Source organism: Daktulosphaira vitifoliae, unplaced genomic scaffold (assembly GCF_025091365.1).
Source record: "Daktulosphaira vitifoliae isolate Bord-2020 unplaced genomic scaffold, ASM2509136v1 Scaffold_5, whole genome shotgun sequence".
Lineage (NCBI taxonomy): Eukaryota > Metazoa > Arthropoda > Insecta > Hemiptera > Phylloxeridae > Daktulosphaira > Daktulosphaira vitifoliae.
Window position 1 is genome coordinate 25,711,731 of NW_026099576.1, and position 27,286 is coordinate 25,739,016.

Sequence of the window (27,286 nt, forward strand, 5' to 3'; positions counted from 1 at the left end):
AAAAAAAAAAAAAAAAAAAAAAAAATAATAAACACATCTTAGTAAAACCAATACCTTCTCAGCTTCGCATCGAAGCTAAAAAAAAAATGTTTGATTCATTTATTTTAAAACAAGTAATTTCTTTAACTAGATACTATTTTTGATCTTTTAATGTATTTTTCGGTAAAATTAATTCAGTGAGAGTTGAGAAAAAGTGGCCACAGACACACAAAAATAAAATAAAAATAAAAATATAATAGTAAAATTAATACCTACTCTGCTTTGCATCAAAGTTAAAAAACTTTATTAAATACTTTTATGATACAAGGGATTATTTTTGGCTAAAATGCCTTGCTTATCATATTTCTTAAAAACATATACATCAATATAAATTTATATTGGGTTTATGCAGAAAATTAGCGTTTTACTAGCTTTAATAATATTCTAGTTGATACTAATCTTATTAATTTGGTATAAATTAAAAAAAATGTATCAAATACCTAGAGCTTGAGCACAAGTTTCTCTCACTGGTGCTACAACTTGATCACCTAGAAAATCTCCAAAATGATCTAGTGCTAAAACACATAATAGCCTTAAACTTACATCTTCTAACCAAGATTGATGAGAAATTTCCATCTAGACAAAAAAAAATTAATTAAAGATATAGAAATATTATCCATAAATAAAATTTAGTACTTGATCACTAGGTTGGTTAGCATATTTTCCAGCTCCACGGCCATGATGTTTAACAACTTCTCTTAAGGCAGTAGCAGCACCATGGCGAACTTCCCATTTTGTACTAAATAAATTTTTAAGTAGTGGTTTTACAAATTCTTCAAATGGCCAATTATTCTATGAAAAAAATTTTAAAATATAATTATTTTTTAAAAAATAGGTTTTCTAAGATAATTAAATTTTAGCAAAACTTCTATCTTTTAAATTACTATTATTTATTAATGAATATTAAGCAATAATTATAATTATTATAACTTAATAAAGAACTGACTATTACTTAAATCAAAATCAAGTCATTTTTACTATACATTTAATTGTTATTTGTAAAAAAAAAATAAAATGTACGGTTACATATTATTTGAATATTTCAAATTATTTTAGCTTTGATGCAAAGTTGTGATGATATTAATTTTACTATATTTTTTTTATTGTGTCTGTTTCCACTTTTTCTCAGGTCTCACAGGACCAATTTTTTATAATGATACTTCAAAAGATCACTATTTGTATCTAATTGAAGACATTGCCCTTAAAAATTGAAAAAAAATCACTTTTTCTCTGTAAATGGGGAATTTCACAAAAGAAATTAAGATTTTTAAAACTGGTAAATTTTAACATTTTTATTTAAAATTGTCATATTTTTTTTGAAAAATGAACAAATCAAACAACTTTTTTTAAATAATTCCCTGAAGTATTCCTCTTTTATTAAATATATTTTTTTTGAAAATCTTAACCTTTACTTGTTCAGGGGAGAATTAATAATAGTTGTTTTTGCATGAAAAGTTGACTTTTTTAACTATTCTTTTTAAAATGTTACGGAAATACATAGAGCTTCAAATATATGTTAAATTAGAGCTTATGTTACATAGTATAAGTTAAAAAACAAGTTATTTATGGTGTCAAATATAATATTTTATGAGGTGTGTTCAGAAAATAACAGACATTTTTTAATTTTGTGTGATCAGAGAATCTGATTGTCAAAAAATTTTTTTCATAATGTTGGTACAAATGTCCCTAAAGTATAATAAAATTTTCAGCTGGATTCATTTTTTACTTTGTCAGAGGCATCTACTAAGGTAAGCCGTGTTCTTATGAGCTTGGCGATTTTTGTTTATTAACAAAAATGGATCAAAGGATTTATATTAAATTTTTCGTAAAAAATGAAATACAGTGTACCTAAAGCCTATGTCTAGTCTTTCATGAGTAAAACAAGGGTTTATGAATGGTATAAGCATGTCTAAGATGGCCGTGAAGATGTTGAAGATGAACAGCCGAGAACATCAACAAACTATGAAAACGTGAAAAAAGTGAAAGAAATGGTTATGAACAATCACTATTTAACAATGAATTCTTGTCACGAGATCAAACGGTCAATAAGGAGTATTACCTACAAGTTCAACGCCATTTGTGTGTAGCAATCTGAAAAAAGTACCTGGATTTGTGGTAAAACAATTCATGGCTTTTGTACCATGATAATGTACCTGCTCACATTTCATTGCTTGTTCGTAAATTTTTGGCAAAAAACAATACTGTAATGTTGCCCCAGCCTCCATATTTGCCAGAAATGGTTCCGTATGATTTTTTTCTATTTCCAAAAATAAAGAGAATCTTAAAGGGCCGTCGTTTTACAAGCATAGATGACATTAAAAGCGCATCACTAAATGAGCTGATTGCTATTCTAAAGATCGTGTTGAGAAGTGTTTGGAAAGTGTTGGCACAAGTGCTTAATATCTAATTAAGACTTTTTTGAAGCAGATAACATTAATGTAGACGAACAAATAAATTTTTTTTTCAAAAACGAAATTTCCAAATATTTTTTGAACACATCTTGTACAATTCCAATTTTAAATTGCTACCACTTTTTGAAAAATATATGGATTAATACAATTTTTTTAGAAGTACTTCATGCATATTCTTTTCATCCAATATATATTTTTTAAATTTAGATCAATTCCACTTATAAAGGGAGGGTTCAAAACTTTAAACATATTTATAAAAGTAGAAATTATTCAACTTAATTTTTGAAAATATTCCTGAACTCTAAATTTTAATTATATGTTAAATTAAAGCTTATGCTATTTACTATAAGTTAAAAATAAATTTGTCCCAATGGCTCTAGAACTTTCTCTAACAAAAAATGTTATTTCAATTTATTCATAAAATTACCATTTTATGTTTTGTTATGTTTTTCTATTTTTAATTTTTATTTCTTTAAATTAATTTGTCAACATTTTAGGTCAAACAGTATAGTCTTTTTGGAAGGAAGGGTGATAATTACATCTTTTAACCCCTTTTACAAAAAAAAAAAAAAATTGATTTAAAGGCTAAATATAAATATTTTCATGGAGTATTTTTACAGCTTTTAATGTTAAAATATGTATATTAAAAAGAAAGGGACCGCCCATTCCAAAAAAAAAAAAAATATTATGGCTACCGATGACTTATGAGAAATTGAAATAACGAAATGCAAAGTGATTTTTTTAATAGCCTTATTCATTACTCTTATTCATTCGATTTATTTTAAAATAATAATTATATTATTATATTAATAGTAATTGATTGGCTAATATTATACTAATCACACTGTATACAACAACTTTACAACTTATAATTTCTCCATAAAAATTTTAATACTAAATTTAATTATCATAATGAGTATATTATACTTATAAATCATAAAACTTGTAATCAGGATATAAATAAAGAAAGAGTAGTACATGTTACTATTGGAATAATACAATAATTTCTTTTAAAAATTAAACACAGATCTACAAATCTACAGATTTGTATCAAAGCATTTTGTGTTATAGTGTTTTTAACCATAATCAGATATCATCTACATTAGTTCCCACTGTGCCTGATTGGGGTTTTTAAATAATAATTTACCTCTTCATTATAATCTAATTTTATTTTTTTACAGGAACCTATGTTTCCACTATTGTTAACTTCTAATGAAGTTGATCCGTATAGCTTGTTACTGACTTGATCATTTTGACGAGCTTTTTTACATTCTTGATTAATTTTTCTAGAATTTTTATCTATTTCATAATCTGATTTAATGACTTCACTCAACTGTCTCTGAAATAGATACACACAAGTTGTGTAATTTTGTCATAATGTATCAAAAATTTGTGTATAAATATAATATTTTTATTACTATTTATTAAAATTTTACCATAAATTGTAAAAACTTTTAAAACAGTATGTGACAAATTTCACATTTTTTTCTTAACAGATAAATTTGAGTGTATAATTAACTATATTTTTTTAAAAAACATTAGTATTTAGATATTTTTTTTTTTTGTCACTACACTACACTTTACTTTTTTATGCATCAACTAAATATTAACTACCTAAAATACATGAATACATTAAAGGTTTAACTAAAAATGTGTCTGAAGGCAAGTTATAAATAACTTGTTCTTTTACTAATAAAAAATTGCATCTTTACTATAAAATTATTTTTGTACTTAGGTTATCTATTCCCCTTATTTATATCTTTAAAACGTCATTAAAACTTAAAATTATAACACTCATTGTTTAAGTATTTAACAAGGCCATGTAATATAAATAATAATTGTGTTCTACAGACTTGGTAACACAATAAATTATAAAGTTGTGTAAAATAATAATAAGTTATCAAACAATCAGTGTAATATAAATTATGTTTTTAAATACATACTTTTAAATTATTTGTAGATACTTCAGTGGAAGGAGTTACTATTATATCATCTGGTGTAATAATATTTGATCCAATTATATCTAGCCCTAGAGTTTTGTTAATTATTTTTTGTTGATCTTGAATTAAAGAATCTAAAGTTTTTAATACATTGTTAGTTTTTTTGAAATCATGAAAATTATAAGTCATAAATATTATAAAGTCTGAATTTATATGCATTTATAAATTTTTTAAAGTTATTTCAAATACATTACCAGCCGTAAAAATGTGTATTAATAAGTTTGAAAACTTAGTAATGTATTCTAACAGGAATTATAGTGTTAAAGGATTAGGGAGGTATATTTCTTCTTAAAACAAAAAATATTTCCATGTTAATGTATATTCCAATTACAATTTTTTATAAACTTAGGTTCTTTTAAAATTTCTAAACAAAAATTTATAAATGCATATATATCTTCTTTCTTGTTCTTTTTCCATGCCTTAATTCTAACTACTTGGGGTTGGCCACCCTTATCCTAAACTTCCACTTGACACAATCACCAACATCATCTACACTCACAACAGCTGTCCTGATATCGCATTTAATTATATCCCTCCCTCCATCTCTTTTTTGGTCTTTTTTCAACATTCATTTCTATAATTTATAAATGCACATATATTCGGATAATATTTATAAATACAAAAATTCAGAACTGATCAAATTATAACAATGGTATATATAAACAGCGTACTGTTTAATGAAATATTTTGTTAAACATAATTAGTTTTAATTTTTAGGCTAATTGAAATTATAAATATATTTCTTAATCAATTTTTAAACATACTATTTTCATAAGTATTAGGAATATCTTGTTCTATGTCTTGAAAATTTGTTAATGTAGAACTTGTCATAAGAGTAGCTAAATCAAAAGAAATAAACGTCAATTTATCATTTTCTTTTTCATCTACTTCTAAATCATTGTATTCTAAAAAATAAATGCAATTGTTATTTTAAGATACTTCGACTTGAATAATTTGTCCAGCTTACCAGATTTAACTGATAGTAAACCACAGGGACACCATTGAGGAATTTGTTTAATAACTGCTTCAATAGCTTGAGAAGCAGCAATTCTAGTATCCCAAGATGAACTATATAGATAAGTAGAAATACGTTCCAATAACGGTTTCAGTTCATGAGGATGAAACCTTATAACTTGTCCTAGTTGATTAGCAGCTGTTTTTCTGGTTACTGAACTGCTAGCAGAATCCAACAAAACAAAAAGTCTATCTAGCCTAAAACATTATAAATTTATTTATTATTGAATACTCGCAGTATTTTTATGAATATTTAATATTTTAATACATTTTTCTTTAAAAAAGAGAAATAATCTACTAATCAACTTTTAAAAATGAAATATGAGCTTCATTGTAAATTTATATAGATCAATTATACTTAAACTGATCTGTTTTGAATCACATTAATAAAGAAAGCCTTGTTTAAATAATAAATTACCTTGTTGTCATATTATTTATTTCAAGTTTTCATGTAATTGACGTAACTTCTTGGCTTCAGTTACTAGATGTTCACAAAAAAACATACATTATTAAAATTGTTTAAAATCGTTTTATAGCAATTATAAAAGTAGATAATATTTTTTTATATAAATTTAAAAATTGATTAATAAATATAATTTTTTTTACAATTAAATTAACTATTATTTTAATTTTTTATGTAATGTTGGAATAGAGGCTGTTTAGGGTAAAATAACATTAATATAAAATGTATTTAAGTCATTTACAGCTTTAATTACAAGGTAATAAAAAACCTATTTAATTGAAGACCAGGTTATAAAAAAAATATATAAATGTTAATCTAATACAGAAATTCGATTTATCTATTTGTTTTACTATAGACAAACACAGAGAAAAAGAATGGTAGTTTAAAAATAAATACTAAGATAATAATCCATTGTTTGGAGGAGATAACAATCTTCAATGGTGAAAATGAAAATTTTTGAAGTACATTTTGACATGATATGAAATATAAATAATTATATAGAAATCAATTGGTTTTGGAATCTTTGTGTCGATAAAAATAATTCAAGACCACATTTCATTACCAAATTGTTTCTATATTGTAAAACTGCGCATCCAGTCAACGTGTGCTCCAATATTGCGACCTTCCAAAAAAAGATACAATCGAGTAATTGCAAATTCATCACAAAAACAAAAAAAAATACTTGTGGCAGCGAGCGCCATGTTTCAAGGTTGGAAGTCACATTTATACTGGCGGCCATTCGAGTAGGGAACGCCGCTTTAACGACAGAACGATCTTGAATAGACGAGTTTGACAAGATAGAATCAGCTGATTAAGATAAGCTTACATTTTACAGGTTATAAACCAACAGACTTTTACCTTTCTCTTTGAAAATTAGAAGCTTAAGTAAAATATTTTTTGTTTATCATGAAAATGGATTTTATTAAGAATAAACTAAATTTGGTTCTTAGCCAAATTTACTTGAAAAGTTTTAGATCAGTTAACTTTAAACTAAAATTTTAGAAAAATTACATAGCTAGTATTTGTTAACTGCTGAATAGTATATATAAATCGGTAACACATTACCTCAAATTAACATACATTTAAAATGTTTTCTTCCGTTATCAAAATATACATTTAGAGTTGATACTAATTTCATATCTATGGTATCGGCATGTTACCATGAGATGAAGTAACGGCATTATCTACATGCGTGTTTCTCATTGAGTGGCAAATTTAATTTTCAATTTTGAATTATTACACTAGTTCATATTGAATCATAAGCTAATTAATATTGATAGGATGATAATAAAGCACTTTTCTAAATTTAAATTAATATTTTATTGAAATACTTATCATTTTTTTTGAAAATGTTGATGCATATATGTATTACATGATCTCTTATACAGAAAAAATACCTGTATTAAAATGCTTTACATAATAAAATATTGTCCATTATTTATTTATCATTTAATGTTGATTAATTCTACTCATAGTTTAATAGATCCATTAACAGGAACTATTGTAGTTGGAGCTTTTATAGGAGGATTATATTTAAAAAAATTTAACTACACTACATCAATACAGAATTTTAGATTTTCAGAAATTTTATCGTTTTCTAGCTGTAGAGAAAGAATTGACTTGAATGGTAATATTTTATTTAATATTTTTTCTTCAGTTACTCAAATATTTAGTTTATAATATATATGTAGTTAAGTAAGTAAAGACAGTTTTCTATTATCATTATTTATTGTAATCTACCTGTTTTATTACCTTTTGAAAACTATATAGCATATATTACGTCTTAAATTTTTTTGTATATATATAAATTGTAATTTAGGTTTAAAAAATGACTTGGACAAACACTTTTTTGGTCAACATATTGCTTCAAATATTATTTTATCAGCACTTAAAGGTAACTCTCAGCGTAGTGAGAAGAATAGAAAACCATTAGTTATGAGTTTTCATGGCTGGACAGGAGTTGGAAAAAATTTTGTTACACATTTAATTGCAAATCATATTTTTACAACAGAGAAGTCTAAAAAATTACAATATCATATAATTAATGGACGATCATCATTTACAAATTCATTAAAATATGAAGAGTACCAGGTAACTTAATATTATTTTATTATAGTTAAAAAAGTATTTAATTTAAGATTTGATATGTTACTGAGAAGCTATTGATTTACTTTGCCATTTTCTTTTTGTTCTGTAAATTTTTGATAAATTTGATAATTAATAAGAGTAAGTTTTGATGTATTTTTTTTTTATATGCATTTAAAGAAATTTTTTAAAGAGTGCGTGGACTGATTTAAAAGAATACAAATGTATCTAGTTGAAGTCATTAGCACCATAATTTTGAAAAAATTTTCAACCCTTGTATCTTAAAAAAAATATTTTTATAAAACAGTAGTTAATGTTTTGTGTTTTGTGGGGATTAAAAATTCTATCAAAATTATTTTCATTTCAATTTTTTATAATATTCTAAATAAACCTACCTTTTATATAAACTTACATATCTAGTTATTACAATGTACATTTGTTTTAATTTTAATTATAACTTAATTTTACTGTATTATTACTGTACTTCACTTTTTATTTGTAATTATAAAGTTACAATATTATATTTAAGTNACCACGTCTATGCACTCTTCACGGATTTGCTGCCGCAGCAAATCCATCGCCTCCCTGCAGTGGTTCATGTTACCCTGCAAGAACCTAATGGACTCCATCATGATTGCAGTGAGGACGATGGCACTCCGCTGCTCACCTCCAAACTTCTACCTGCTCCAGCTATTCGGTGCAGCCTCTCCGTTTCTTCCCGTCTCAGCAGGACTCCAAATGCCTTCCTCGTGTCCTCCGGCTCCTTACATTCCTTGGCCACATGTCCTCCCTGTCCACATGCCCGGCAGCAGTCAGTGCGGTCCGGTCCAGAGCACTCCTTTGAGTCATGGCCAAAGGCCATGCACCGGAAACATCGCTTCTTATCAATCCACTGTTTAATCCTGCATGAAACATAACCAACACAAAGTCGTCCCTTCTCAAGTATTTTCTTCGCCAACTCCTGTGGCATGGTCACTATGGCCAACTTCTGGCTTCTAGCCAAACTTTTTATGTACCTAAAAATAATAAAATAAATTACTGATTAATTTCAGAGTGATCAATATTCTAAGTTCTCTAAATTTTCAGACCTAATTAAAGACAATATAATTTGGTTTAAGATAAAAAAGAAAAACTATTTGAAATCTCAATTTCCAGGAGTTATTTTCATTGAAGTCAAAAATTATGTAACTTTTGGTACAATTAATTGATTTTGTAATATTTTGCATAGTAGTGGAATGCTTTAATCATTTTAAATTATTTCAAATTGAATCTTGTTTTGTGTTTTATATAATTAAAAAAAGAAAAACTCTCCTGTGACTTATCCTCAATAAATAGTCAATCTCTTAAGTAAAAAATCATGTACTTTTTGATAAATACATTACATTTTTTTAAATGTGATTTAAATACGCATCAAAGTGTTTTTAGAAAGTAATTTTGGTCAATGTCAGATATCAATGAATACTAATCTAAAAAATGTGTTAACTCCTTTTTACTAAACTACTTTATTTTACTTTTTTATTGTAGTTATTTTTTATAATTTACATATATTTTTTAGGAAACATTATTCAATAAGGTATATTCTGACATAAAAATTTGTCCTACTAATATATTTGTTTTTGATGAAATTACAAAAATACCTCATGGTATATTAGATATATTAATACCAATCTTTGAAAATAATGTTTCAACGTTGGATTCGAGGTAACTATTTCTAGTTTTATTCAATAAATATATGCCATTATTATCAGTGTTATTAAAAAGAAAATTTGGTAATTTTAGACTTTTTTGAGTAAAAAGTTTTTTCTTTTATTGTATTATTTCTTTATTCTTTAAATTATATTATCTTTAGTAGTCAATAAATGTATAAATGCTTAATTTTTTTTTATCAAAAACTTAATTTAAAAACTTTTAATGTAATTAACTACTGATTTTTATAGGAATTCAATTTTTATATTTTTAACTAATACAGGAGAAGACGTAATATTGGACCGATATTTGCAGCTTTGGAAAAAAGGGTACACTAGAGAACAAATGAATGTTGAACATTTTGATTCTGTATTGCAAATATCAGTCTTTAATGAACAAAGTTAGTTATTTATCATAACTATTATTATTATGTAATGTAGGTTATTTATTTTTATTAAAGAGAAGTATTGATAAAATAGATTGTATGGTTGTAGATTGTACTGAAATTAACTAGTTTTCTTTTTAAATTTAAAATAATTAAAAAATGTATGAATTGTACTCTTTGGAAGTATTGTTGTAAACCAAATTTATTTTGAGTCCTTGGATTTTACTTTATAATGATTAAAAACTGACTTTTTTTTAATTCTTAAATTTTATAAAGTCAAATTCTAAATTTAATTGAAGTTAAGCACAATCAATGTCTTTATATTTTTAGTTTTTGTTATAATTTCCAAAACAAATATTTAAAAAAGTTACAATATCGGACAACTAATTTAATAGATATAATAAAAATTGCAAAATAACCAAATAACGATCTCTGTTCTATTCCCTGGTTAAAATTATATATCATTATTTATGAGCTTATATTTCTCTGGAAAACAAAAGTTAATCAATATAGTCATAGATAAAAAATTTATACTAAATGAAGTTACAAAATATGTATAGTTTTAAATTTTATAACATTTACGTTTTACAGGTGGTTTAAAAAAAAGTGATATCATAGATTCTCATATCATTGACCATTATGTTCCATTTTTACCTCTTGAGAAATCACATGTTATTCAATGTATAGAAACAGAATTAAGAAATTTGAATGTAACATCTTCTGCAGAAATAATAGAGTAAGAATTTTAATAAACATTTCTGTACAAATTTTAAATATTAAAAAACTAAATGTCTATCTATAATATAAAAAAATAATTTTAATGGAATACAATAATCAATTAAGTATAACACTTGGGATATTTGATTTTTTGTTAAAATATATTATTTTTTTATTATATTAAAGTAAAGGTCGCAGCAACAAATGCCATTGGCGTAAGTTATACAGATTTTATATTAAGTCAAATAGTCCGGTAACCTTGAATAATTTTGTCATCTTTCGTACAGAGTTAAGGTCATGTTTGAGAGATTGGGAGAGATGGTGGGGTTTCCATATGCCTCTCTTTGATGTTCTTACTTTTGATAATATGTTTGACAGAGTTAGTGACTCCAAAAATATCGCATATTAGTGGAGTACTGTTCATTAAATATCCATGAGTTAGGTGTGTGTGTCCAAGTCCAAGCTTATCAATAATGACTTGGTGTTTGCGTGGTATGTTGAAATATGGCCATTTTTAGTTGTTTAGTGTTATTTTGTATAGTTTAGTTTCAGTGGTTATCCATTTTTGTTGCCATAAAAGTAGACATTTTATATTAATGGTTGATTTGATGTCTTGGATAGTGCATAAAGGTGTTATTGCTATATTGTTAGCTTTTGCAGTTTCCTTTGATAGTATGTCTGCCTTTTTATTTCCTTGGATTAATGAGTGTACTGGTACCTATATCATTTTTATAAATATACCTTTGTGGTGTATTGAGTGGACTGTGTTTTGTATTAAATTGACCAGAAAGTTTGAGTTAAATGTATTTTCTATGCTGGTAAGTGCTCTAAGAGAATTGGGTTAAAATAATTGAGTCTCCGATTTTGCTTTCTTGATTATATTCAAGTGCCTTCAGTATATGTTTCAGCTGTGTATATGAACAATTTTTTGGTAAATTATAGGTCTTATAGGAGTTTTCAAGTACCATAGACAATCCTACTCTTTCTTCCATCTTAGATGCATCTGTGTATAATTTGTTCCAGTTTTGGTAATTGTTCATAAGTTCTATAAATTTGATATTGTAAATTATTTTAGAGGTTGAAAGTTTGGGCAAGTAGTGTAGTTCATAGTTGATATCTAATATATTTGACAATGCTAGGAATATTCTAAATACCCCAGGGATCAATCCAACTGTATTGATGTTATTTTCTTCCATTGTTTTTTTAGTATAACTATGAGTAAGTATATCATTAGTTTTTAGTTTAGCGCTATATTTTAATGTCTTACCTGTTCTTATAATTTTAAGGGGGAGAATGCCAGATATATTACATATACTTACTATAGGGCTTGATTTGTATGCTCCTAGCATATTCGAATGCCAGCATTGTGTATTGTGTCAAGCGAGTTGGTTTTATTAGTGGAGGTATTGCAGAAGACAAAGTTATATTTTCTTTTTTTTTTTGTTAATAAGATTTAGTGGCAGAAAAGGAGAACCCAAATATTTTAGACCAATATATATGTACTCTATGCTGTTAGTTTAATACAATTTTAAAGAAAATTATTAAAAAAATTTTTTTTTTTTTTAATTTTAGTTTTTATAAGATTATTACTCGACTATTACTTTTTATATAATTAAAAAAATTTTTTATAAAGGATGCAACAAATTTTGGTTATTTAAAAAAAAAAAAATTTCTTAGAGTGAAAAACAAATTATGCCTTGTCACATTTTTTCTTGAATTTATACCTATGAAGTCATGTATAAACTGTTGTCAAATTAGAATCAACTTGTATTCTTTAAACATATCACTTATTAATAATTTATTTATTATTTACTTAAAATTTATTATTGAATTGGAAATAAAGGTAATAAAAATTATATACATAATAAAAATAATAGAGTATATAGTTTAATTTAATAACAAATAAATAAATATCTCTATTAAGTAATTAATTTAAATAAAGCTTCAGATAATGACAATTTTTAACATTTTTTAATTTAATAATAATTAATTTAAAAAGAATAAAATGTCATTAAATTAAATAAAAAAATATTGAATTAAATAATTATTGACAATTGCTAGTAATCAAGTTAACATTTATGAATAATTTATTTATTTATATAGAACTTATTAAGAATATGAATAATAAAAAAAAGAGGACTAAGATAAAATCTGGTATATTCTTATCTGTAATTTAATTTTTTTTATTTTTACATTAATTGAGACATCATGTTTTGACTAGTGAATCTTTTTTAAGTGATTGTTCTACTTAAAACTATAAACTTAAATTTCTCATTTAAGAAAAAATAAAATTTTGTTTTAAAAAATACAAAAGTTCAAGTTTTATGTTTTACAAGAAATGATAAGAATAATAGTTTTTAAGCAAATAAAATAAATTATTAAAAAAAAAAAAATTGCAATTCAAATTATATTCCACTAGTAAATAAGCTGCTGCCTAATCCTTTAATAAGAAAAAATAAATTAAAAATTTAATTTACAATATAAAATAATTAAGTGGTTTGATGTATATTATTTATTTACATAATTTATATTTTGAGTATCCTAAATCTAGTATCTTAGAGATTTATAAAAAAAAATTACAATTTTTATTTATCATAATAATGTACAAATAAATTTTATAATTGATAACAAATTAATAAATAATATTTCCATTAAAGGACAGTTATGCAAATTATCACTTTTGGCCCAGAGCCAGAGAGATTATTTTCTCTTTCGGGCTGCAAAAGAATTGGCCAAAAAGTTACCCAAGTTGTAAACCAAGATTAATACAATTATGATGAACTCAAAAGTTCTTGCACATATACTTTAGGAAAGAATCCAATCTGAAATGAGTAAGACCATTAACTATATTGTTATAATTTAAAATTCCATAATTTTTTACTTTATCTCCTATTTGACCTTTCCACCAGCCTTTTTGATCACCTTCTTTACTTAAAATTTTTAAAGTACATCCTTCTTTGAGGGGTAACTGGTTTGGTTCTGTTGGAGAAAAATTATACTTTGCAATAGCTAGTAGCCTACAAAAAGGCCATCTTAATTTGATATCTAACCTGATAAAGAAAAAAATTAATAATTCAATTTTATGTAAATAAGTACAAAATATTTAATACATACCCTGTAAAATTTTCACTTAAGCTATTACGTTCATAAAAGTTAACCAACTCAACTAAGTTAGGAAAAAAACGTTTTTCTGATAAGTAAAAACTACTGATGCCATCTTCTAACCTTTCACATATCTTCATATGTTTCACATGATTGTGGGATCTATTATTAACAAACATTGTTACATAAAGTTTTAGATTAGATTAAATTTTTTATCTTTAATAATTATATACTTGAGACTTAAGGCATAGACAGTTTCTATAGGTCTAGTTGGCCCTTGTGGTCTTATTCTTACTAAATATGTTCCATCAGATTCACCTTCGAGAAGACTAGTTGCCCGATCTCTATCCATTTCTCCCACAAACCTTAGCCATAAATCACAAATATTTATTATAGTGTTAATTATAATATGATAATAATGTTTTAGGTTTATTTATTACTAGAAGAGATTTAATAAAATATATAAACTTTGAACACTACACTTGTGTATGATAAAAAAAATTTATATAATTTGTGTTTATTTAAATTATAAAATAGTACAATATAAATATTATGCTCATTTTTATTTATTTTTGAATTTATTAAAAATAATTATTTTTATTGTGTATATATATATATAATTATTGTTAAGTTATATTTTTGTAACATTCATTAAAATGAAGAATTTTTCATAGAATGTAAATTAATTTGTAAAATAAATATATGGATAATAATTTTATACTACCAAAGATGTTCTGTAAGTATATCACTATCAGACCAATTGCGTGTCCAATCTGGTGACTAAAACAGAAATTTCAATTTAATTACACAAATTTAAGAAAAAAACTCAACTCAACCCCACAAAGGGGGAAGGTAGCAGAGTTAAGACAAGTATAGATATCTATCTTAAAAACACTTTGATACAAATCTATATATATAGTATTTAATTTTTAGAAGGAATTGTTAATTTATTCCATAGGCAACATCAACTCCTACTTCCTTGTTTACATGCCAATCACAAGTTTTATGATTTATAAGTATAATAAATGAATAAATACAAAATATAAAAATTAAATTTATAAATTTTTGTTAGTATGGAAATGATATTCAATATTTTTTAATGTAATTTTAACTAGCTAATAAAATTAAAAATGAATGTGATATAGCTGACATGTATTTCAGTTTTAGGCAGACTTTTCGGATTCGTTGTCGAGTCCATTTTCGGTGCGATTGTAATAGACTCGTAATTGTAACTATACTGTTGGCTAGTGATGGGTCGGTACTCCTATAATCGGTCCAAAGTAACGAGTAGGACCGATTACACTTGGTCGTTACACTATCGTGCCGTCAGTACAAAATACAGTTGATCCCCAAATGATTACAGTAGTGACCTGAGTAGTTCTTGCTTGTTCGGGATTGTGTGACTACGACCTACAGAAACTGTCTATTTGGTAAACCGTCGACTAGGCCGCCCTCTTATTATCTCTTGAAATTTTATTTTGTCCAAGCATTATTCAAATAGGTATTAGATTGATTTATTATAACCATCGAAAATTACATTCTGTATAGAATATTAAATAATCTATAATTTAATTTTGTTTTGAATGAAAATGTAGATGTTGAGTTTCTATGCAAAATACTATAAAATAGGCAATTGTTACCGAAAATTGTATGATTTTTGACTTTAATGCCCAATATTTCCTAGAAATCAAGTTTTTGGATATTTACCATCTTCAAGTACATTAAATTTGCTTTGACTTTGTGTAAGTTTTTAATGAAGTCGGGTTTTTTGAGCATTATGAGATATTGAAAAGAAAAAAAGATTTGGTATTAGTTTCGTTTCATCAGTTTTTATCAACAATCACATTTAAAAATTACATACATCAAAAGAAAAGGAAATACTTCAAGTATTAATAAAAAAAAAGTTATTGTGATTCGTCCTTTTTCCAAAACGTTATGACAAATTTAAGTAAAAAAAAGTAGTAACAGACACAAAAAATAAAAATAAACATATCATGGTAAAATTAATACCTTCTCAGCTTTGAATTAAAACTAATAAAAACTTAAAAAAAGATGATTTTTACATATGATTAATATTTTTTGTCTAACTTTGGACCGTTTACATAGAATTACACTCGTCGGAACAAATTTTTTTTTTACTTAGAGTATACAACATAAGCTTTATTATAACATATGTTTAAAGTTTGTAGTATTTCTGGTTCAATTTCAAATCTTAAGTTGAAAAAGTTAAGTTAAGTTTTATGAACAAAATGTCAAAATATACCAATTTTAAAAATCGTAATTTTTTTGATAATTTACCCTATTTACAGTGAACTAGGGAATTTTTTTTTAAATGTTGAAAGGCAATTTCTTCAACTAGATACAATTAATAACCTTTGGTGACTTATCTTTGAAAGAAATCGGTCTGGAGAGAGCTGAGAAAAATTTGACAGACACATACAAAAAACGCATCATAGTAAGATTAATATCTTCTTAACTTCGTACAAAAGCTAAAATAAGTAAAGCCCGAATTTATAAAAAAATATATATTAGGAAAGAATATAAATACTAAATTTTCTCAGATGAGATTTATTATATTGTCTCCATCCACACAAAACACTAAGCCTAAAAATGGATTTTTCGATAATAAGTTCTTAAAATTTCATTTAAAATGCAGGCACATAGACAAGGGTGGGCCTGGCCCCCCTTAGATTTTATGTGGCCCAGGGCCGGCCCCCCCAAATTTAAAATTCAATTATTTTTACGAATTATCAAAAACGTGCTAGGCCTTATATACATTGAAATTATTATTAATTTGTGATTACTATTGAGTAATACAGTTATTATTATGGCTGTATTTTCATTTTTATATTCATAGAAAACGTTATTTGAAAAAGATAACGTTCTAGACGTTGGAATAGCAATTACTCCAAACGTGGTTGTAGGTAAATTTTTTTAACTCTGGTCCAACAAATGATAACAAACTACGAAGTATCTGCATTGATTAGAATCTAGTTGATTACAAAATTCAATAGAGTATACTCTATGAAAATTTATTTGATAAATCTTACCTTTAATTTGTTTCTTTTAGCTTCGATGCAAAGCTGAGAAGGTATTGGTTTTACTATGATGTGTTTTTTTTGTGTCTGTTACTACTTTTTCTCAGTCTCACCGAACCGATTTCTTTCAATGATACATCAAAAGATCACAAATCGTATCTAGTCGAAGACATTACCCTCAAAAATTGAAAAAATTTCCCTCGTTCCCCGTAAATGGGGGAAATCTCCAAAAAAATTACAAATTTAAAAATTGCTAATTTTCAAAATTTTTTTCAATTTTTTTTACTAAAAACTGCCGTAACTTTTTCAAAAATAGACATATCAATACAATTTTTTTTTATAGATGCCTAATGTCTTTACCTATCATTTGGTATATTATTTTATGTAAATTTGACTCTTTATCTGCCCGCAGGGGGGATTTAAAATGACATTTTTTTCACAAAAAATTAACTTTTTTAACTTCATTTTTAAAAGTGTTCTGGAAGGTCTGACATTTTTATATATATCTTAAATTAAAGGTAATGTAATATACTTTAATTAAAAAAAAAAAAAATTGACCTCTGGACTAGTCTTCACTGTGAAAATGGCTACCGAATGCTATTTCTGTATGAAAATTCTCGATTTTATAATTTATGTTTTTAACTTTATAATGCTATAACTTATGAAAAAGTGTATGGATCAACACAATTTTTTTATGAGAAATAATATTTATTAATAATCCCTTTTTTATTCGACATACTTTATCTTAATCAAGATATTAATAAGGAACTAGCAGATCATATTGGAATAATACACCAATTTTTTAAAATTAAACACTATCTAAAGATTTGCATCGAAGCGTTTTCTTTTTAATAGTGATTTTAATTACTGTCAGATATCATTATACTTGATCCAACTATGCCACGTCAATACTGTACCACAACCTCAATTATGTTCACATCATTATTTTATTAGCTTCGATGCAAAGCTGAGAAGGTATTGGTTTTACTATGATGTGTTTTTTTTGTGTCTGTTACTACTTTTTTTCAGTCTCACCGAACCGATTTCTTTCAATGATACATCAAAAGATCACAAATCGTATCTAGTCGAAGACATTACTCTCAAAAATTGAAAAAAATTTCCCTCGTTCCTCGTAAATGGGGGAAATCCCCCAAAAATTACAAATTTAAAAATCGCTAATTTTCGAAATTTTTTCAATTTTTTTTACTTAAAATTGCCATAACTTTTTTATATAGATGCATGATATCGTTACTTTTCATTTGATATATTTGTTTTATAAATCTGACCCTTTACCTGCCAACGGGGGGGATTTAAAATGACAACTTTTTCCACTTAAATTTTTAAAATGTTCCGGAAAGTCTGACACTTTTATCTATATCTCAAATTAAAGCTAATGTAATGTACTATTTTATTAAAAAAAATTTCGGACTTTATTTTGTCTTCACGGTGAAAATGGCTACCAAATGCTATTTTTGTGTAAAAATTCTCGATTTTGTATTTTACATTTTTAACCTTATAATGTTATAACTTTTTGAAAAATGTATGGATCAGCACAATTTTTTTATGAGAAATAATATTTTTTAGTAATCCCTTTTTCATTCTTTATCTTAATCAGGATATTAATAAGGAAATAGCAGATCATGTAATTTTTGGATTAATCCACCAATTTTTTAAAAATAAACACAAATTTTGAACTTGTAAGATTCATAGAATAGGATACTGTCTAAGGAGGAGTGGAGGGAGCCTCCCCACAAGCTTTTCATGGGAAACAAATTATGGAAAATGATACAAGGGCCCAAAATTGTTGGCCCCTCCAATAAACATTTTCTGGCTATGTGCCTGTTAAAATGATTCCCTGAAGTACCTAATATCTTTATTTCTCAATTAAGTTTATAAATATCTAAATATTATATAACTACTATTACAAAGTAACTATAAATTTTCATTTATACAAATGAGTTTTGTATCAATATTTGTTACTAATATTATATTTTTTAATAATAACCCATTTTTGGACTATTGGAAGTGTGTTTTAAGTGAACAGAACGATATTTAATTAAAAAAAAGAACTAAGAACTAAGTAGAGAGTTATTAAATTTAACTTAAAATATCAATCATGCATGTTCACAATTAAATTAAAGAGTTAATTAGGAAATTTATAAAAAAAATTTTCAGCAATTCTTTTTATAATATTTATATAATACACACCCTATGACGCTGATTAAAAATGGTACTATCCGCTGAAAACCTGTTGGAAAACATAGTAGTTTGTGTCACAATTGACTGAGGACTGATAAGACCACATCTTCCAGATTCTGGTATACATAATTTATGTACACTAATGAAACATTCCTCGCATTTATACCCCTAAGAATATATTTGTTTAATGTATTTACTAAATAAATATATTTTAGTATAAAATATACCTGAAAAATACAGCCTTTTAAATATTTTGAGCAGTGGTAACATACTGTAGGAGTATTAAAAGAGTGAATCACAAATTTATGACTAGTTAAATTGCACACAGATGGTTCTACATTATCCCTAAAAAAACATATATATATAATATTTATAGTAAAACTTTATACAGGATGATTTATTAAGGATATGACACTCATTTTCTAGGAAACTATTGAAAATTTCAAATGTTTTCAAAGAAATAAATTGTTTTATTAAAAATACTACAAGAATATGTTGCAAAATATTTTTTTTTTCACTCATTTAAATTAAAATATCTAAACTTTAATTTTCTTTAATGGGAACTTTTACTTATATTTTGATAATATAATAAAAAAAAAAACAAATTTTCAAATGATTTTGTTCTTACTATTTTTTTAAGCTCATACTGCTGGTGTATTTGCATACTCCATTTATACAAAATTAAGAAAGCAACACAGAATATTTTTTCTTTATTGCCTTAACCTGCTACTACCCCAGTGGTCAATTATACTAGAGTTATTTACTGACTACAATCAAATTATATATAGATACACATAACATAGTAAAAATAATTTATTAGATCCTGCGTCCTCCAAGATTTGACTCGAAATTACACCACTGATAATACACATGTTTTTTGGTTTTATGTAATTATTCAACAACAAATAATTTGTGGGAAATGGAATTCACACTTTTTATTATACACATATTAAATTTTAACTACAAATACTTAGAAAGTAAATTGTATAAATCATTTTAATTTTAGATTACATAGCAATTGCTTACATTGCATCTTTTATAGCTTTCATCCATTTTAGTTTTTGATCTTCAGACCTAGCATAAAATGTATATGCTATACTTTCTGATTTATGAACCATATAAAATTGATGAGACCAGCGGCTTTCTCTAGATAAAAATTTTCGGCTGCTACAATCTTCAAGCCTATATTGTGCTATTAAAATTGACTGCTTATAAGAATATTGATCACTCTGAAATCAATCAGTGATTTATTTTATTATTTTTAGGTACAAAAAAAGTTAAGCTAAAATATTTCAGTAACAAATTAGCAGTTAAATATAATATTGTAACTTTATAATTAAAAATAAAAAGTAAAGTACAGTAATAATACAGTAAAATTAAGTTATAATTAAAATGAAAACAAATTTAGACATTTTTAAGCCCTCCAGTACAATGCATTATCTTTAATTAGATATGATATGTTAAAAAAAGCTAGGTTTTTTTAGAATACTATAAAAAATTGAAAGAAAAAAATTTTGATATAATTTTTACATTCCCGCAGATCATAGTTAATGAAAACTAAAAATATCAATATTGACTACTGTTATTTGAAAAATATATTTTTTAGGACACAAGGATTGAGAGAAATTTTACAAAATATATAATATAGTGATAATGGTTTCAACTAGATACATTTGATTTCTTTTATTCAATTGTTGTGCAAAATCAGTACAATAAAAGTGGGGGTAGTGGCGTTCCAGAGACAAAAATAAATTAATATACTGAATACTATTAAACACACGCACAAAAAAATTTAAATTTAAATTATAACTTGTTGGCTATGTATCAAAGCTATAAAAAAACATGCATTTAAGACTTTAAACAACTTCTTAAAATGTATAAATAAAAAAAATACATCAAAACTTACTCTTATTGATTTGCACATCAATACAACTTTATCAAAAATAAAAACATATCTACAACAAATTAATAAAACTTAGGTATTAAAATGATAATATCTAAAATATTTATTTTATAGCTTCTAGTTTAAGAAGATTTATAAGTCAAACAATTGCATTATAAAAACACTATAGAAAAAACAACATTCAATAAAATAAAAAATCAAGAATTTTTTCACAAAAATACTATATTTTTCAATACGGTACTCATTTTTATCATAAAGATAAGCCTAGGGGCCAAATTTTTTCTTTTTTTCAAATTAAAGTATATTACATAAGCTTTAATTTAAGATATATATATATAAGTGTCAGTATTTCCGGAACATTTTCAAAAGTTAAGTAGAAAAAGTAAATTTTTTGTGAAAAAGTTGTTATTTTGAAACCCTCCTCAAGGGCTGGTAAAGGGTCAAATGTTCACAAAAATATATCAAATGATAGGTAAATACCTAAGGTATCTATAAAAAAAAATTATATTGATTTGGTTATTTTTAAAAAAGTTATGACAGATTAAGAATAAATGTTAAAAATTATCGATTTTTAAAATTTTAACTTTTTGGAAGATTTCCTCCATTTAGGGGAATGAAGGAAATTTTTTCAATTTTTGGGTGTAATTTTTTTCTTTTGACATATTGTTTATCAAAATCAGTCTAATGAAAGCTGAGAATAAATGGTAACATACAAAAAAACACATCAAAGCTAAAAGTATATAGAAAAGATAATTTAAAAACTTGTAATATGTTTTACTTAAAATAATGTGCAATATAGTATATATTTGAATGAAATTCATAAAATACCTTCTAATGAGATTAATTTTATCTACTGAAAATATTATTCTAAAACTACAAATATGAAGCTTTCAGTTATATAGAATAATAATAAAATGCATAGTCCTAATAATTACCGAGGTTTTATCTTTTGGTCGTTATGAGCTTTTATTTTTAATTCACCATCAGCAATTAAGTGTCCATAATTCTTTAATTGAGTTACACCAACAACATCCCAATCCACAATACTTTTCTAAAACAATTAATAATTTTAATTAGCTTGATATTTATGAAATATAAATATATTATAAAAATGTACTTCATAAATAAGTTATGATTATTAAATTGTTAATGAAAAAAATATGTTCATAAACTAGGTACCTGGACATCATTCATAATTTGTAAAGTATCACTGTCTCTTTTTACTTCATTAATATACTGAGCTACATCAATCATGCATTCTTTAGCCCATTCCAATCCCGGTAAATCTTTATGAGACTTAAATAATAAAACATATATTACAATAATTTAAATTGAATTATTAATTTTACTTAAAGTATAATTACTTGTGGTGTATCATGTATTAATTTATCAAGCAATAAGTGATATTTAAGAATTCTTTGCATGGGAACTGATAATATATCTCGTAGTTTAAATTTTCCATTATTTGCTTCTTCTTGACAACGCTTTAATAGAATATTTAATACAAAATATATTAATACATCAATGAGTAGGTATATTTTTTGAGGCGCCTAAGCCTCTAAAGCTAAACTTCTTAAAAAAAAATAAAACTAAGTCCCTTTTACATTTTTTAACTAAATTAGTTATTTAATAACATATTCTTTTTACAAAACTATCATGAAATAAATTTTTAATTCCCTACACTCATCTAAATATTATACAATATATACATCCATGACAATACAAGTCTAATCAAGTAAAAATGTGTTAAGACTAAATGATATCAACAAACAATTTAGTGGGTCACATAAATAGATAATAAAATAGTAGTCAATGACTTCATTAAAATATAAACTTTATGTATATATATATATTATAGTTTGTTCAGTAAGTAAGGAAATAGCTAAATTGTTAAAAACAATGAGAACAATAGAAACTTGTTTCATTACTTACTGAACACTCTATATATGTTATAATGTAACATTGTTACATATATAATATATCATAAAACAAATAAATAAGGTAAAATATTATTGAAGGGTCATTAATTTTCCATCTGTCTACTGTTGATACTGGCACATCGTAATTTAATAATATTAATAAAAAACTGTTTTCTAAAAAGTAATTTCTAAAATTTTATAAATATTAGAAAATTTAAGTGTTATGGTTTAAAAAACATACATTAACTTCTCTATAAATAAGATCATTATGATTACAAAGATCTTGTATTCTATCTTGTGCTGTAGTTAAATTAGCACAATAATCTGCATATACTAAAAATTTATCTTTCCAGTTAAGAAAAACATCTGACAATCTTAAAGAACTAAATTGAGAACATGCTTTCATCAAATCTTGATGAAATTCTTTGTGTATTTCATATAATTCCTAAAAATATATATTTATTTATTAACATAATAGTAATTTAAAAATTAATTATATAATACATACTTTAACTCCTTGAAATATTACACTGAAATCATTATCTTTCATTATTTTTGATAAAGGTTTGATGAAGCATTTAATTAATGTTTGTAATACATCAACATAATTTTTTTCTGTTTCTACGAGCTCATTTATTACATAGTCACGTTTTTCAATAGATTGTTGTGTAACAACAGGATCCTAAATACAGGTATTTACAATAGAATTTTGTTTTATATTTGATTATTTTTTCATGAAGGTTTGAGTACTACTTTTACATTAAATAATTATGTTTAAGATTAATTTTGACAATTTTATTTTATATAGTAATTAACCAAACTACCAGGCAGAAGAAACATTTAACACAAATTTTACATGCTTATTTATACAGGTTATCATGATAATTCAATAGTTTCATTAAATAAAAAATTTTAATGTTAAATATGATTTTATTATGTTAATAATAAAACCATATTTTAGCCAAAATATGATACTAATATTCTCTCAAAAAGTTGAAAATATTCTTGTTATATTAGGAATATTTCATGATAAATAAATACTTTGCATAAAAAAAAATATAAGAGAATATATTGACTAATTTGTTAGGATTTCAATGTTTTTTGTTGTTGTAATTTATAACATAACAAGAATTTTTTTAAGAAAACATAGGTTATTTATATAAAATAATTTAAATACTTGCTTTAAGTACTTAAGGATGTATCCATGTTTACAGATGAGTTTTGACGTTTCGGTTTCATTGCAGAATCCATCTTTGGTGTGATGGTTACTAGTTGGTAGCTGCAACTATGTTGATTATAGTACAGTAAGTAATTTATTATATTATAGTATAGTATACTGATTATATATCAGTATAGTTGCAGCCACCGACTAGCAACCATTATTCTGAAGATAAACTCTGCAATAAGTCTGAAACGTCAGAACTCAACTGTAAACATAGATACATCTTTAAGCACTTCAAGCAACAAGACAATCCATTAAAGCTTTAACACATTCATAATTTAAATACTTAACAATATTTTCAAATTTATTTTATTAAAATTTTCAGAATGATCCAAATTAGGTAAGACATTCATTTTCTCGGAAACTTTTGAGAATTTTATATTTTTGTAAAAGTAACAAATATTAGGTTTAATATAATGGACAATAATATATAGTCAAATAATTGTTTTTATCCCTTCAGGATTAAAAAATCTTAAGTTTAATCTCCTAAAATGGGAAATCCATTCTTAAACCCCTATTTTTAACTTGATAATATGATAAAAAAAATATAAATAACTTTGTTCTTTAATTTTTTTTCTTTACGATTGGCCTTCTTACGTTACAGAATTTTAAATTAAAGAGTGAGTATAAAATGACGGTAGAATACATAGTCGAGGTATAACAGTGAAGGGATGAAAAAAAAGTTTTAACTACATATTGTTGTCCATTATATTAAACCTAATAATTCTTACTCTTACAAAAATATAAAATTCTTAAAAGTTTCCGAGAAAATGAGTGTCTTACCTAATTTGGATCATTCTGTAAATTTTAATAAAATAAAATAAATTTGAAAATATTGTTAAGTATTTAAATTATTTTGTACAAATAACCTTTGTTTTCTTAAAAAATTCTTCTTTAAAATAATAAATTATTAGACAACAACAAAAAATATTGAAATCCTAACAAATTAGTCAATGTATTCTTTTATATTATTTTTTATGCAAAATATTCATTTATTATGAAATATTCCTAATACAAATAAAAAACTTTACTAAATTAAATAATTAAACATTTCACAGCTTGTTGAGATTTCAAATTCCCGTTTATCTATGATTCACCAAAAAAAATTATGTAATAGAATACAATTCCAACCTCTAATTCTTATAGTGAGTACTAGTTACATATGAAATATTAAAAAGTTATTGAAAACTTCTGTTACCATAAAAATGTATAAATAGTTCATGAACATTTTAAACTTTTCAAATATTACTACCTGAACAATAGGTGATCGATTATTTATTGCACAAAGGTCATGGTAAATTTCTTCATTTCTCACATGAGTATCATAACTTGTATATTCATTTTCATGAAAAGAATCTAATAGTGCACTTCTAGATGACACTAAGTCTCTAAAAATGAAAAACTATTAGTCCAGTTGCATTAAATGATAATCTAATTTATAAAATTACAAATAGTAAATTCAAGTTAAGTCATAAAAATAATTTACTATTAAATAAATTGTATGGTTTTAGTAAACAGATAAAAATTATAATAGCTCATAGACTTGCTTTTGTAAATATGGTAGAAATAATTTTTAACTAAAAAATAAATTTGACAATGTGCATTGAGAGATTAAAATTTGTTAATTAACTGTTAATTGTATGGTTCATAATTATTAGCATTTTGGGATTATATCAATCAAAATCTATCAACATATCTGATTATAATACCAAAATCTTACCAAATGTTATTTTAATAATTATATAGAAGACAATTTCTTAAAAAATATTTTTTACTTTAAATAAAAAAAATCTATAAGATAGGTTTAATAAATGTAATTACAAAGAGTTTATGTTTCTGTATATATCTTCTTGAGACAAAGTTCGAGGTTTTGTAACTATGAATGGCCTGAAAATTAAAACAGAAAATTAATTAAGTTGTAAAATATATTTGAATTTATTTTTTATGTATTTTAGTAATTTTTTTTAATTCAATAAATTTTATATTTATTTATATTAATATAAATTTAATATATTAAAGACATAAATTTAACAATAAAACATATCTATTAGTATAGGTCAAAAATAAAAATTTGTACTGATAAAGCTAATAATTTATTAAGTACTTACCGAATATGCAATTTTTGTAATTTTGGAGTTTGTGATAAAATTGATAATGTTCTAATAACTTTAAACAAATCAGTTAACTCAAATAGAACTATAGGATCAAACAAATCATATTCTTTTATACCAAACACTTCTTGGCAAACCATAAGAAATGTATTTATATTTCTTAAACATAAAAACTAAAATTCAAAAAAAAAATAAGAAAGTATGTTAGCTTGAAAAAATGATATTAAAATTGGAGAATAACTACAATAGGAAATAGTATAAATTCAAAAAGGTTTAAGTTGATGAAACCATCTGACACAACATATAAATTTTTGTCTATTTATAGTTTGTAAGTTGTTTAATAAATATAATAACTTTAATTAAAAAATTAGGTTTGTAAAAACTGTAAATCATTTAGAAAAATTGTATTATTTAAAGATGCTACAATAAAATTTATTATAATTAATTTAATTAAAGACCTACTTGAACCATTTGCGGTTTTTGATTAATATCCTTAGATCCAAGACATCCAGGTTCTAGAATGTTAAGTAAATTACATAAAATGACTCCATCTTTAAGCGTGTATGCTAAGTCATCAATAGTAGATTCAGGCCAGTTAACTTTGTGGTCTGTTCTTATAACGCCACACCTAGTAAGCCAATTTGCACAATCTCTCCATCCACCATTTGCCATTGTTCAAAAAATGTACACAAAGAGACCGAAATATTAACAATTTAAAAGATGATTACATTATAAATACGTTTTTCAATCTAACTTTATAAGTATAATATAAAATATAATAACATAAATTATCTCAAGGTAAACACAACAATCTATATGCGATATCATACTCAACTTGTTGATCTTTGTTTATTTTTTCAATCATAAAATGATAGTCAATTCGGTCTGATATTAATAAAATAACAGTGTAAGCTTATATGAAACATTATGAGACTAGAAAAAATCAATACCAACCCATTATCGTGGCTACACTGAATTGTGGTAGTATGTAG

The 27,286-nt window shown here is 24.7% G+C and overlaps 3 protein-coding genes across 3 annotated transcripts in view; 1 reads left to right on the forward strand and 2 right to left on the reverse strand.

Annotated features, from left to right (window-relative positions):
- The window catches only part of LOC126908435 (TATA-binding protein-associated factor 172), a 22,227-nt gene extending 15,479 nt beyond the window's left edge, over nt 1–6,748 (reverse strand). The window contains exons 1-9 of the mRNA XM_050690492.1: nt 6,610–6,748; nt 6,490–6,549; nt 5,883–5,945; nt 5,418–5,662; nt 5,215–5,355; nt 4,394–4,524; nt 3,598–3,789; nt 676–831; nt 480–615 (exon numbers count right to left, since the gene is read on the reverse strand). Of these exons, the coding sequence (XP_050546449.1) occupies nt 480–615; nt 676–831; nt 3,598–3,789; nt 4,394–4,524; nt 5,215–5,355; nt 5,418–5,662; nt 5,883–5,893 (1,012 nt within the window). The 5' untranslated portion in view covers nt 5,894–5,945; nt 6,490–6,549; nt 6,610–6,748. The remainder of the gene's footprint in view (nt 1–479; nt 616–675; nt 832–3,597; nt 3,790–4,393; nt 4,525–5,214; nt 5,356–5,417; nt 5,663–5,882; nt 5,946–6,489; nt 6,550–6,609) is intronic.
- Nucleotides 6,749–6,978: 230 nt separating this feature from the next.
- Nucleotides 6,979–13,607, forward strand: LOC126908438 (torsin-1A). Its single transcript, XM_050690494.1, has 6 exons — nt 6,979–7,554; nt 7,747–8,018; nt 9,568–9,713; nt 9,950–10,098; nt 10,675–10,819; nt 13,458–13,607. Exons 1-6 carry the CDS (start codon nt 7,335–7,337, stop codon nt 13,564–13,566), a joined length of 1,041 nt encoding a protein of 346 aa, XP_050546451.1. The 5' UTR covers nt 6,979–7,334; the 3' UTR covers nt 13,567–13,607.
- Nucleotides 13,206–27,136, reverse strand: LOC126908437 (protein vav). Its single transcript, XM_050690493.1, has 18 exons — nt 26,757–27,136; nt 26,292–26,467; nt 26,005–26,070; nt 25,436–25,571; nt 23,470–23,643; nt 23,203–23,406; nt 22,407–22,526; nt 22,222–22,338; nt 21,978–22,093; nt 21,046–21,094; nt 20,166–20,368; nt 19,367–19,484; nt 19,149–19,307; nt 14,627–14,682; nt 14,136–14,267; nt 13,915–14,064; nt 13,682–13,850; nt 13,206–13,622 (listed from the first exon to the last, which is right to left on the reverse strand). Exons 1-18 carry the CDS (start codon nt 26,964–26,966, stop codon nt 13,572–13,574), a joined length of 2,406 nt encoding a protein of 801 aa, XP_050546450.1. The 5' UTR covers nt 26,967–27,136; the 3' UTR covers nt 13,206–13,571.
- Between the last annotated feature and the right edge of the window lie 150 nt (nt 27,137–27,286).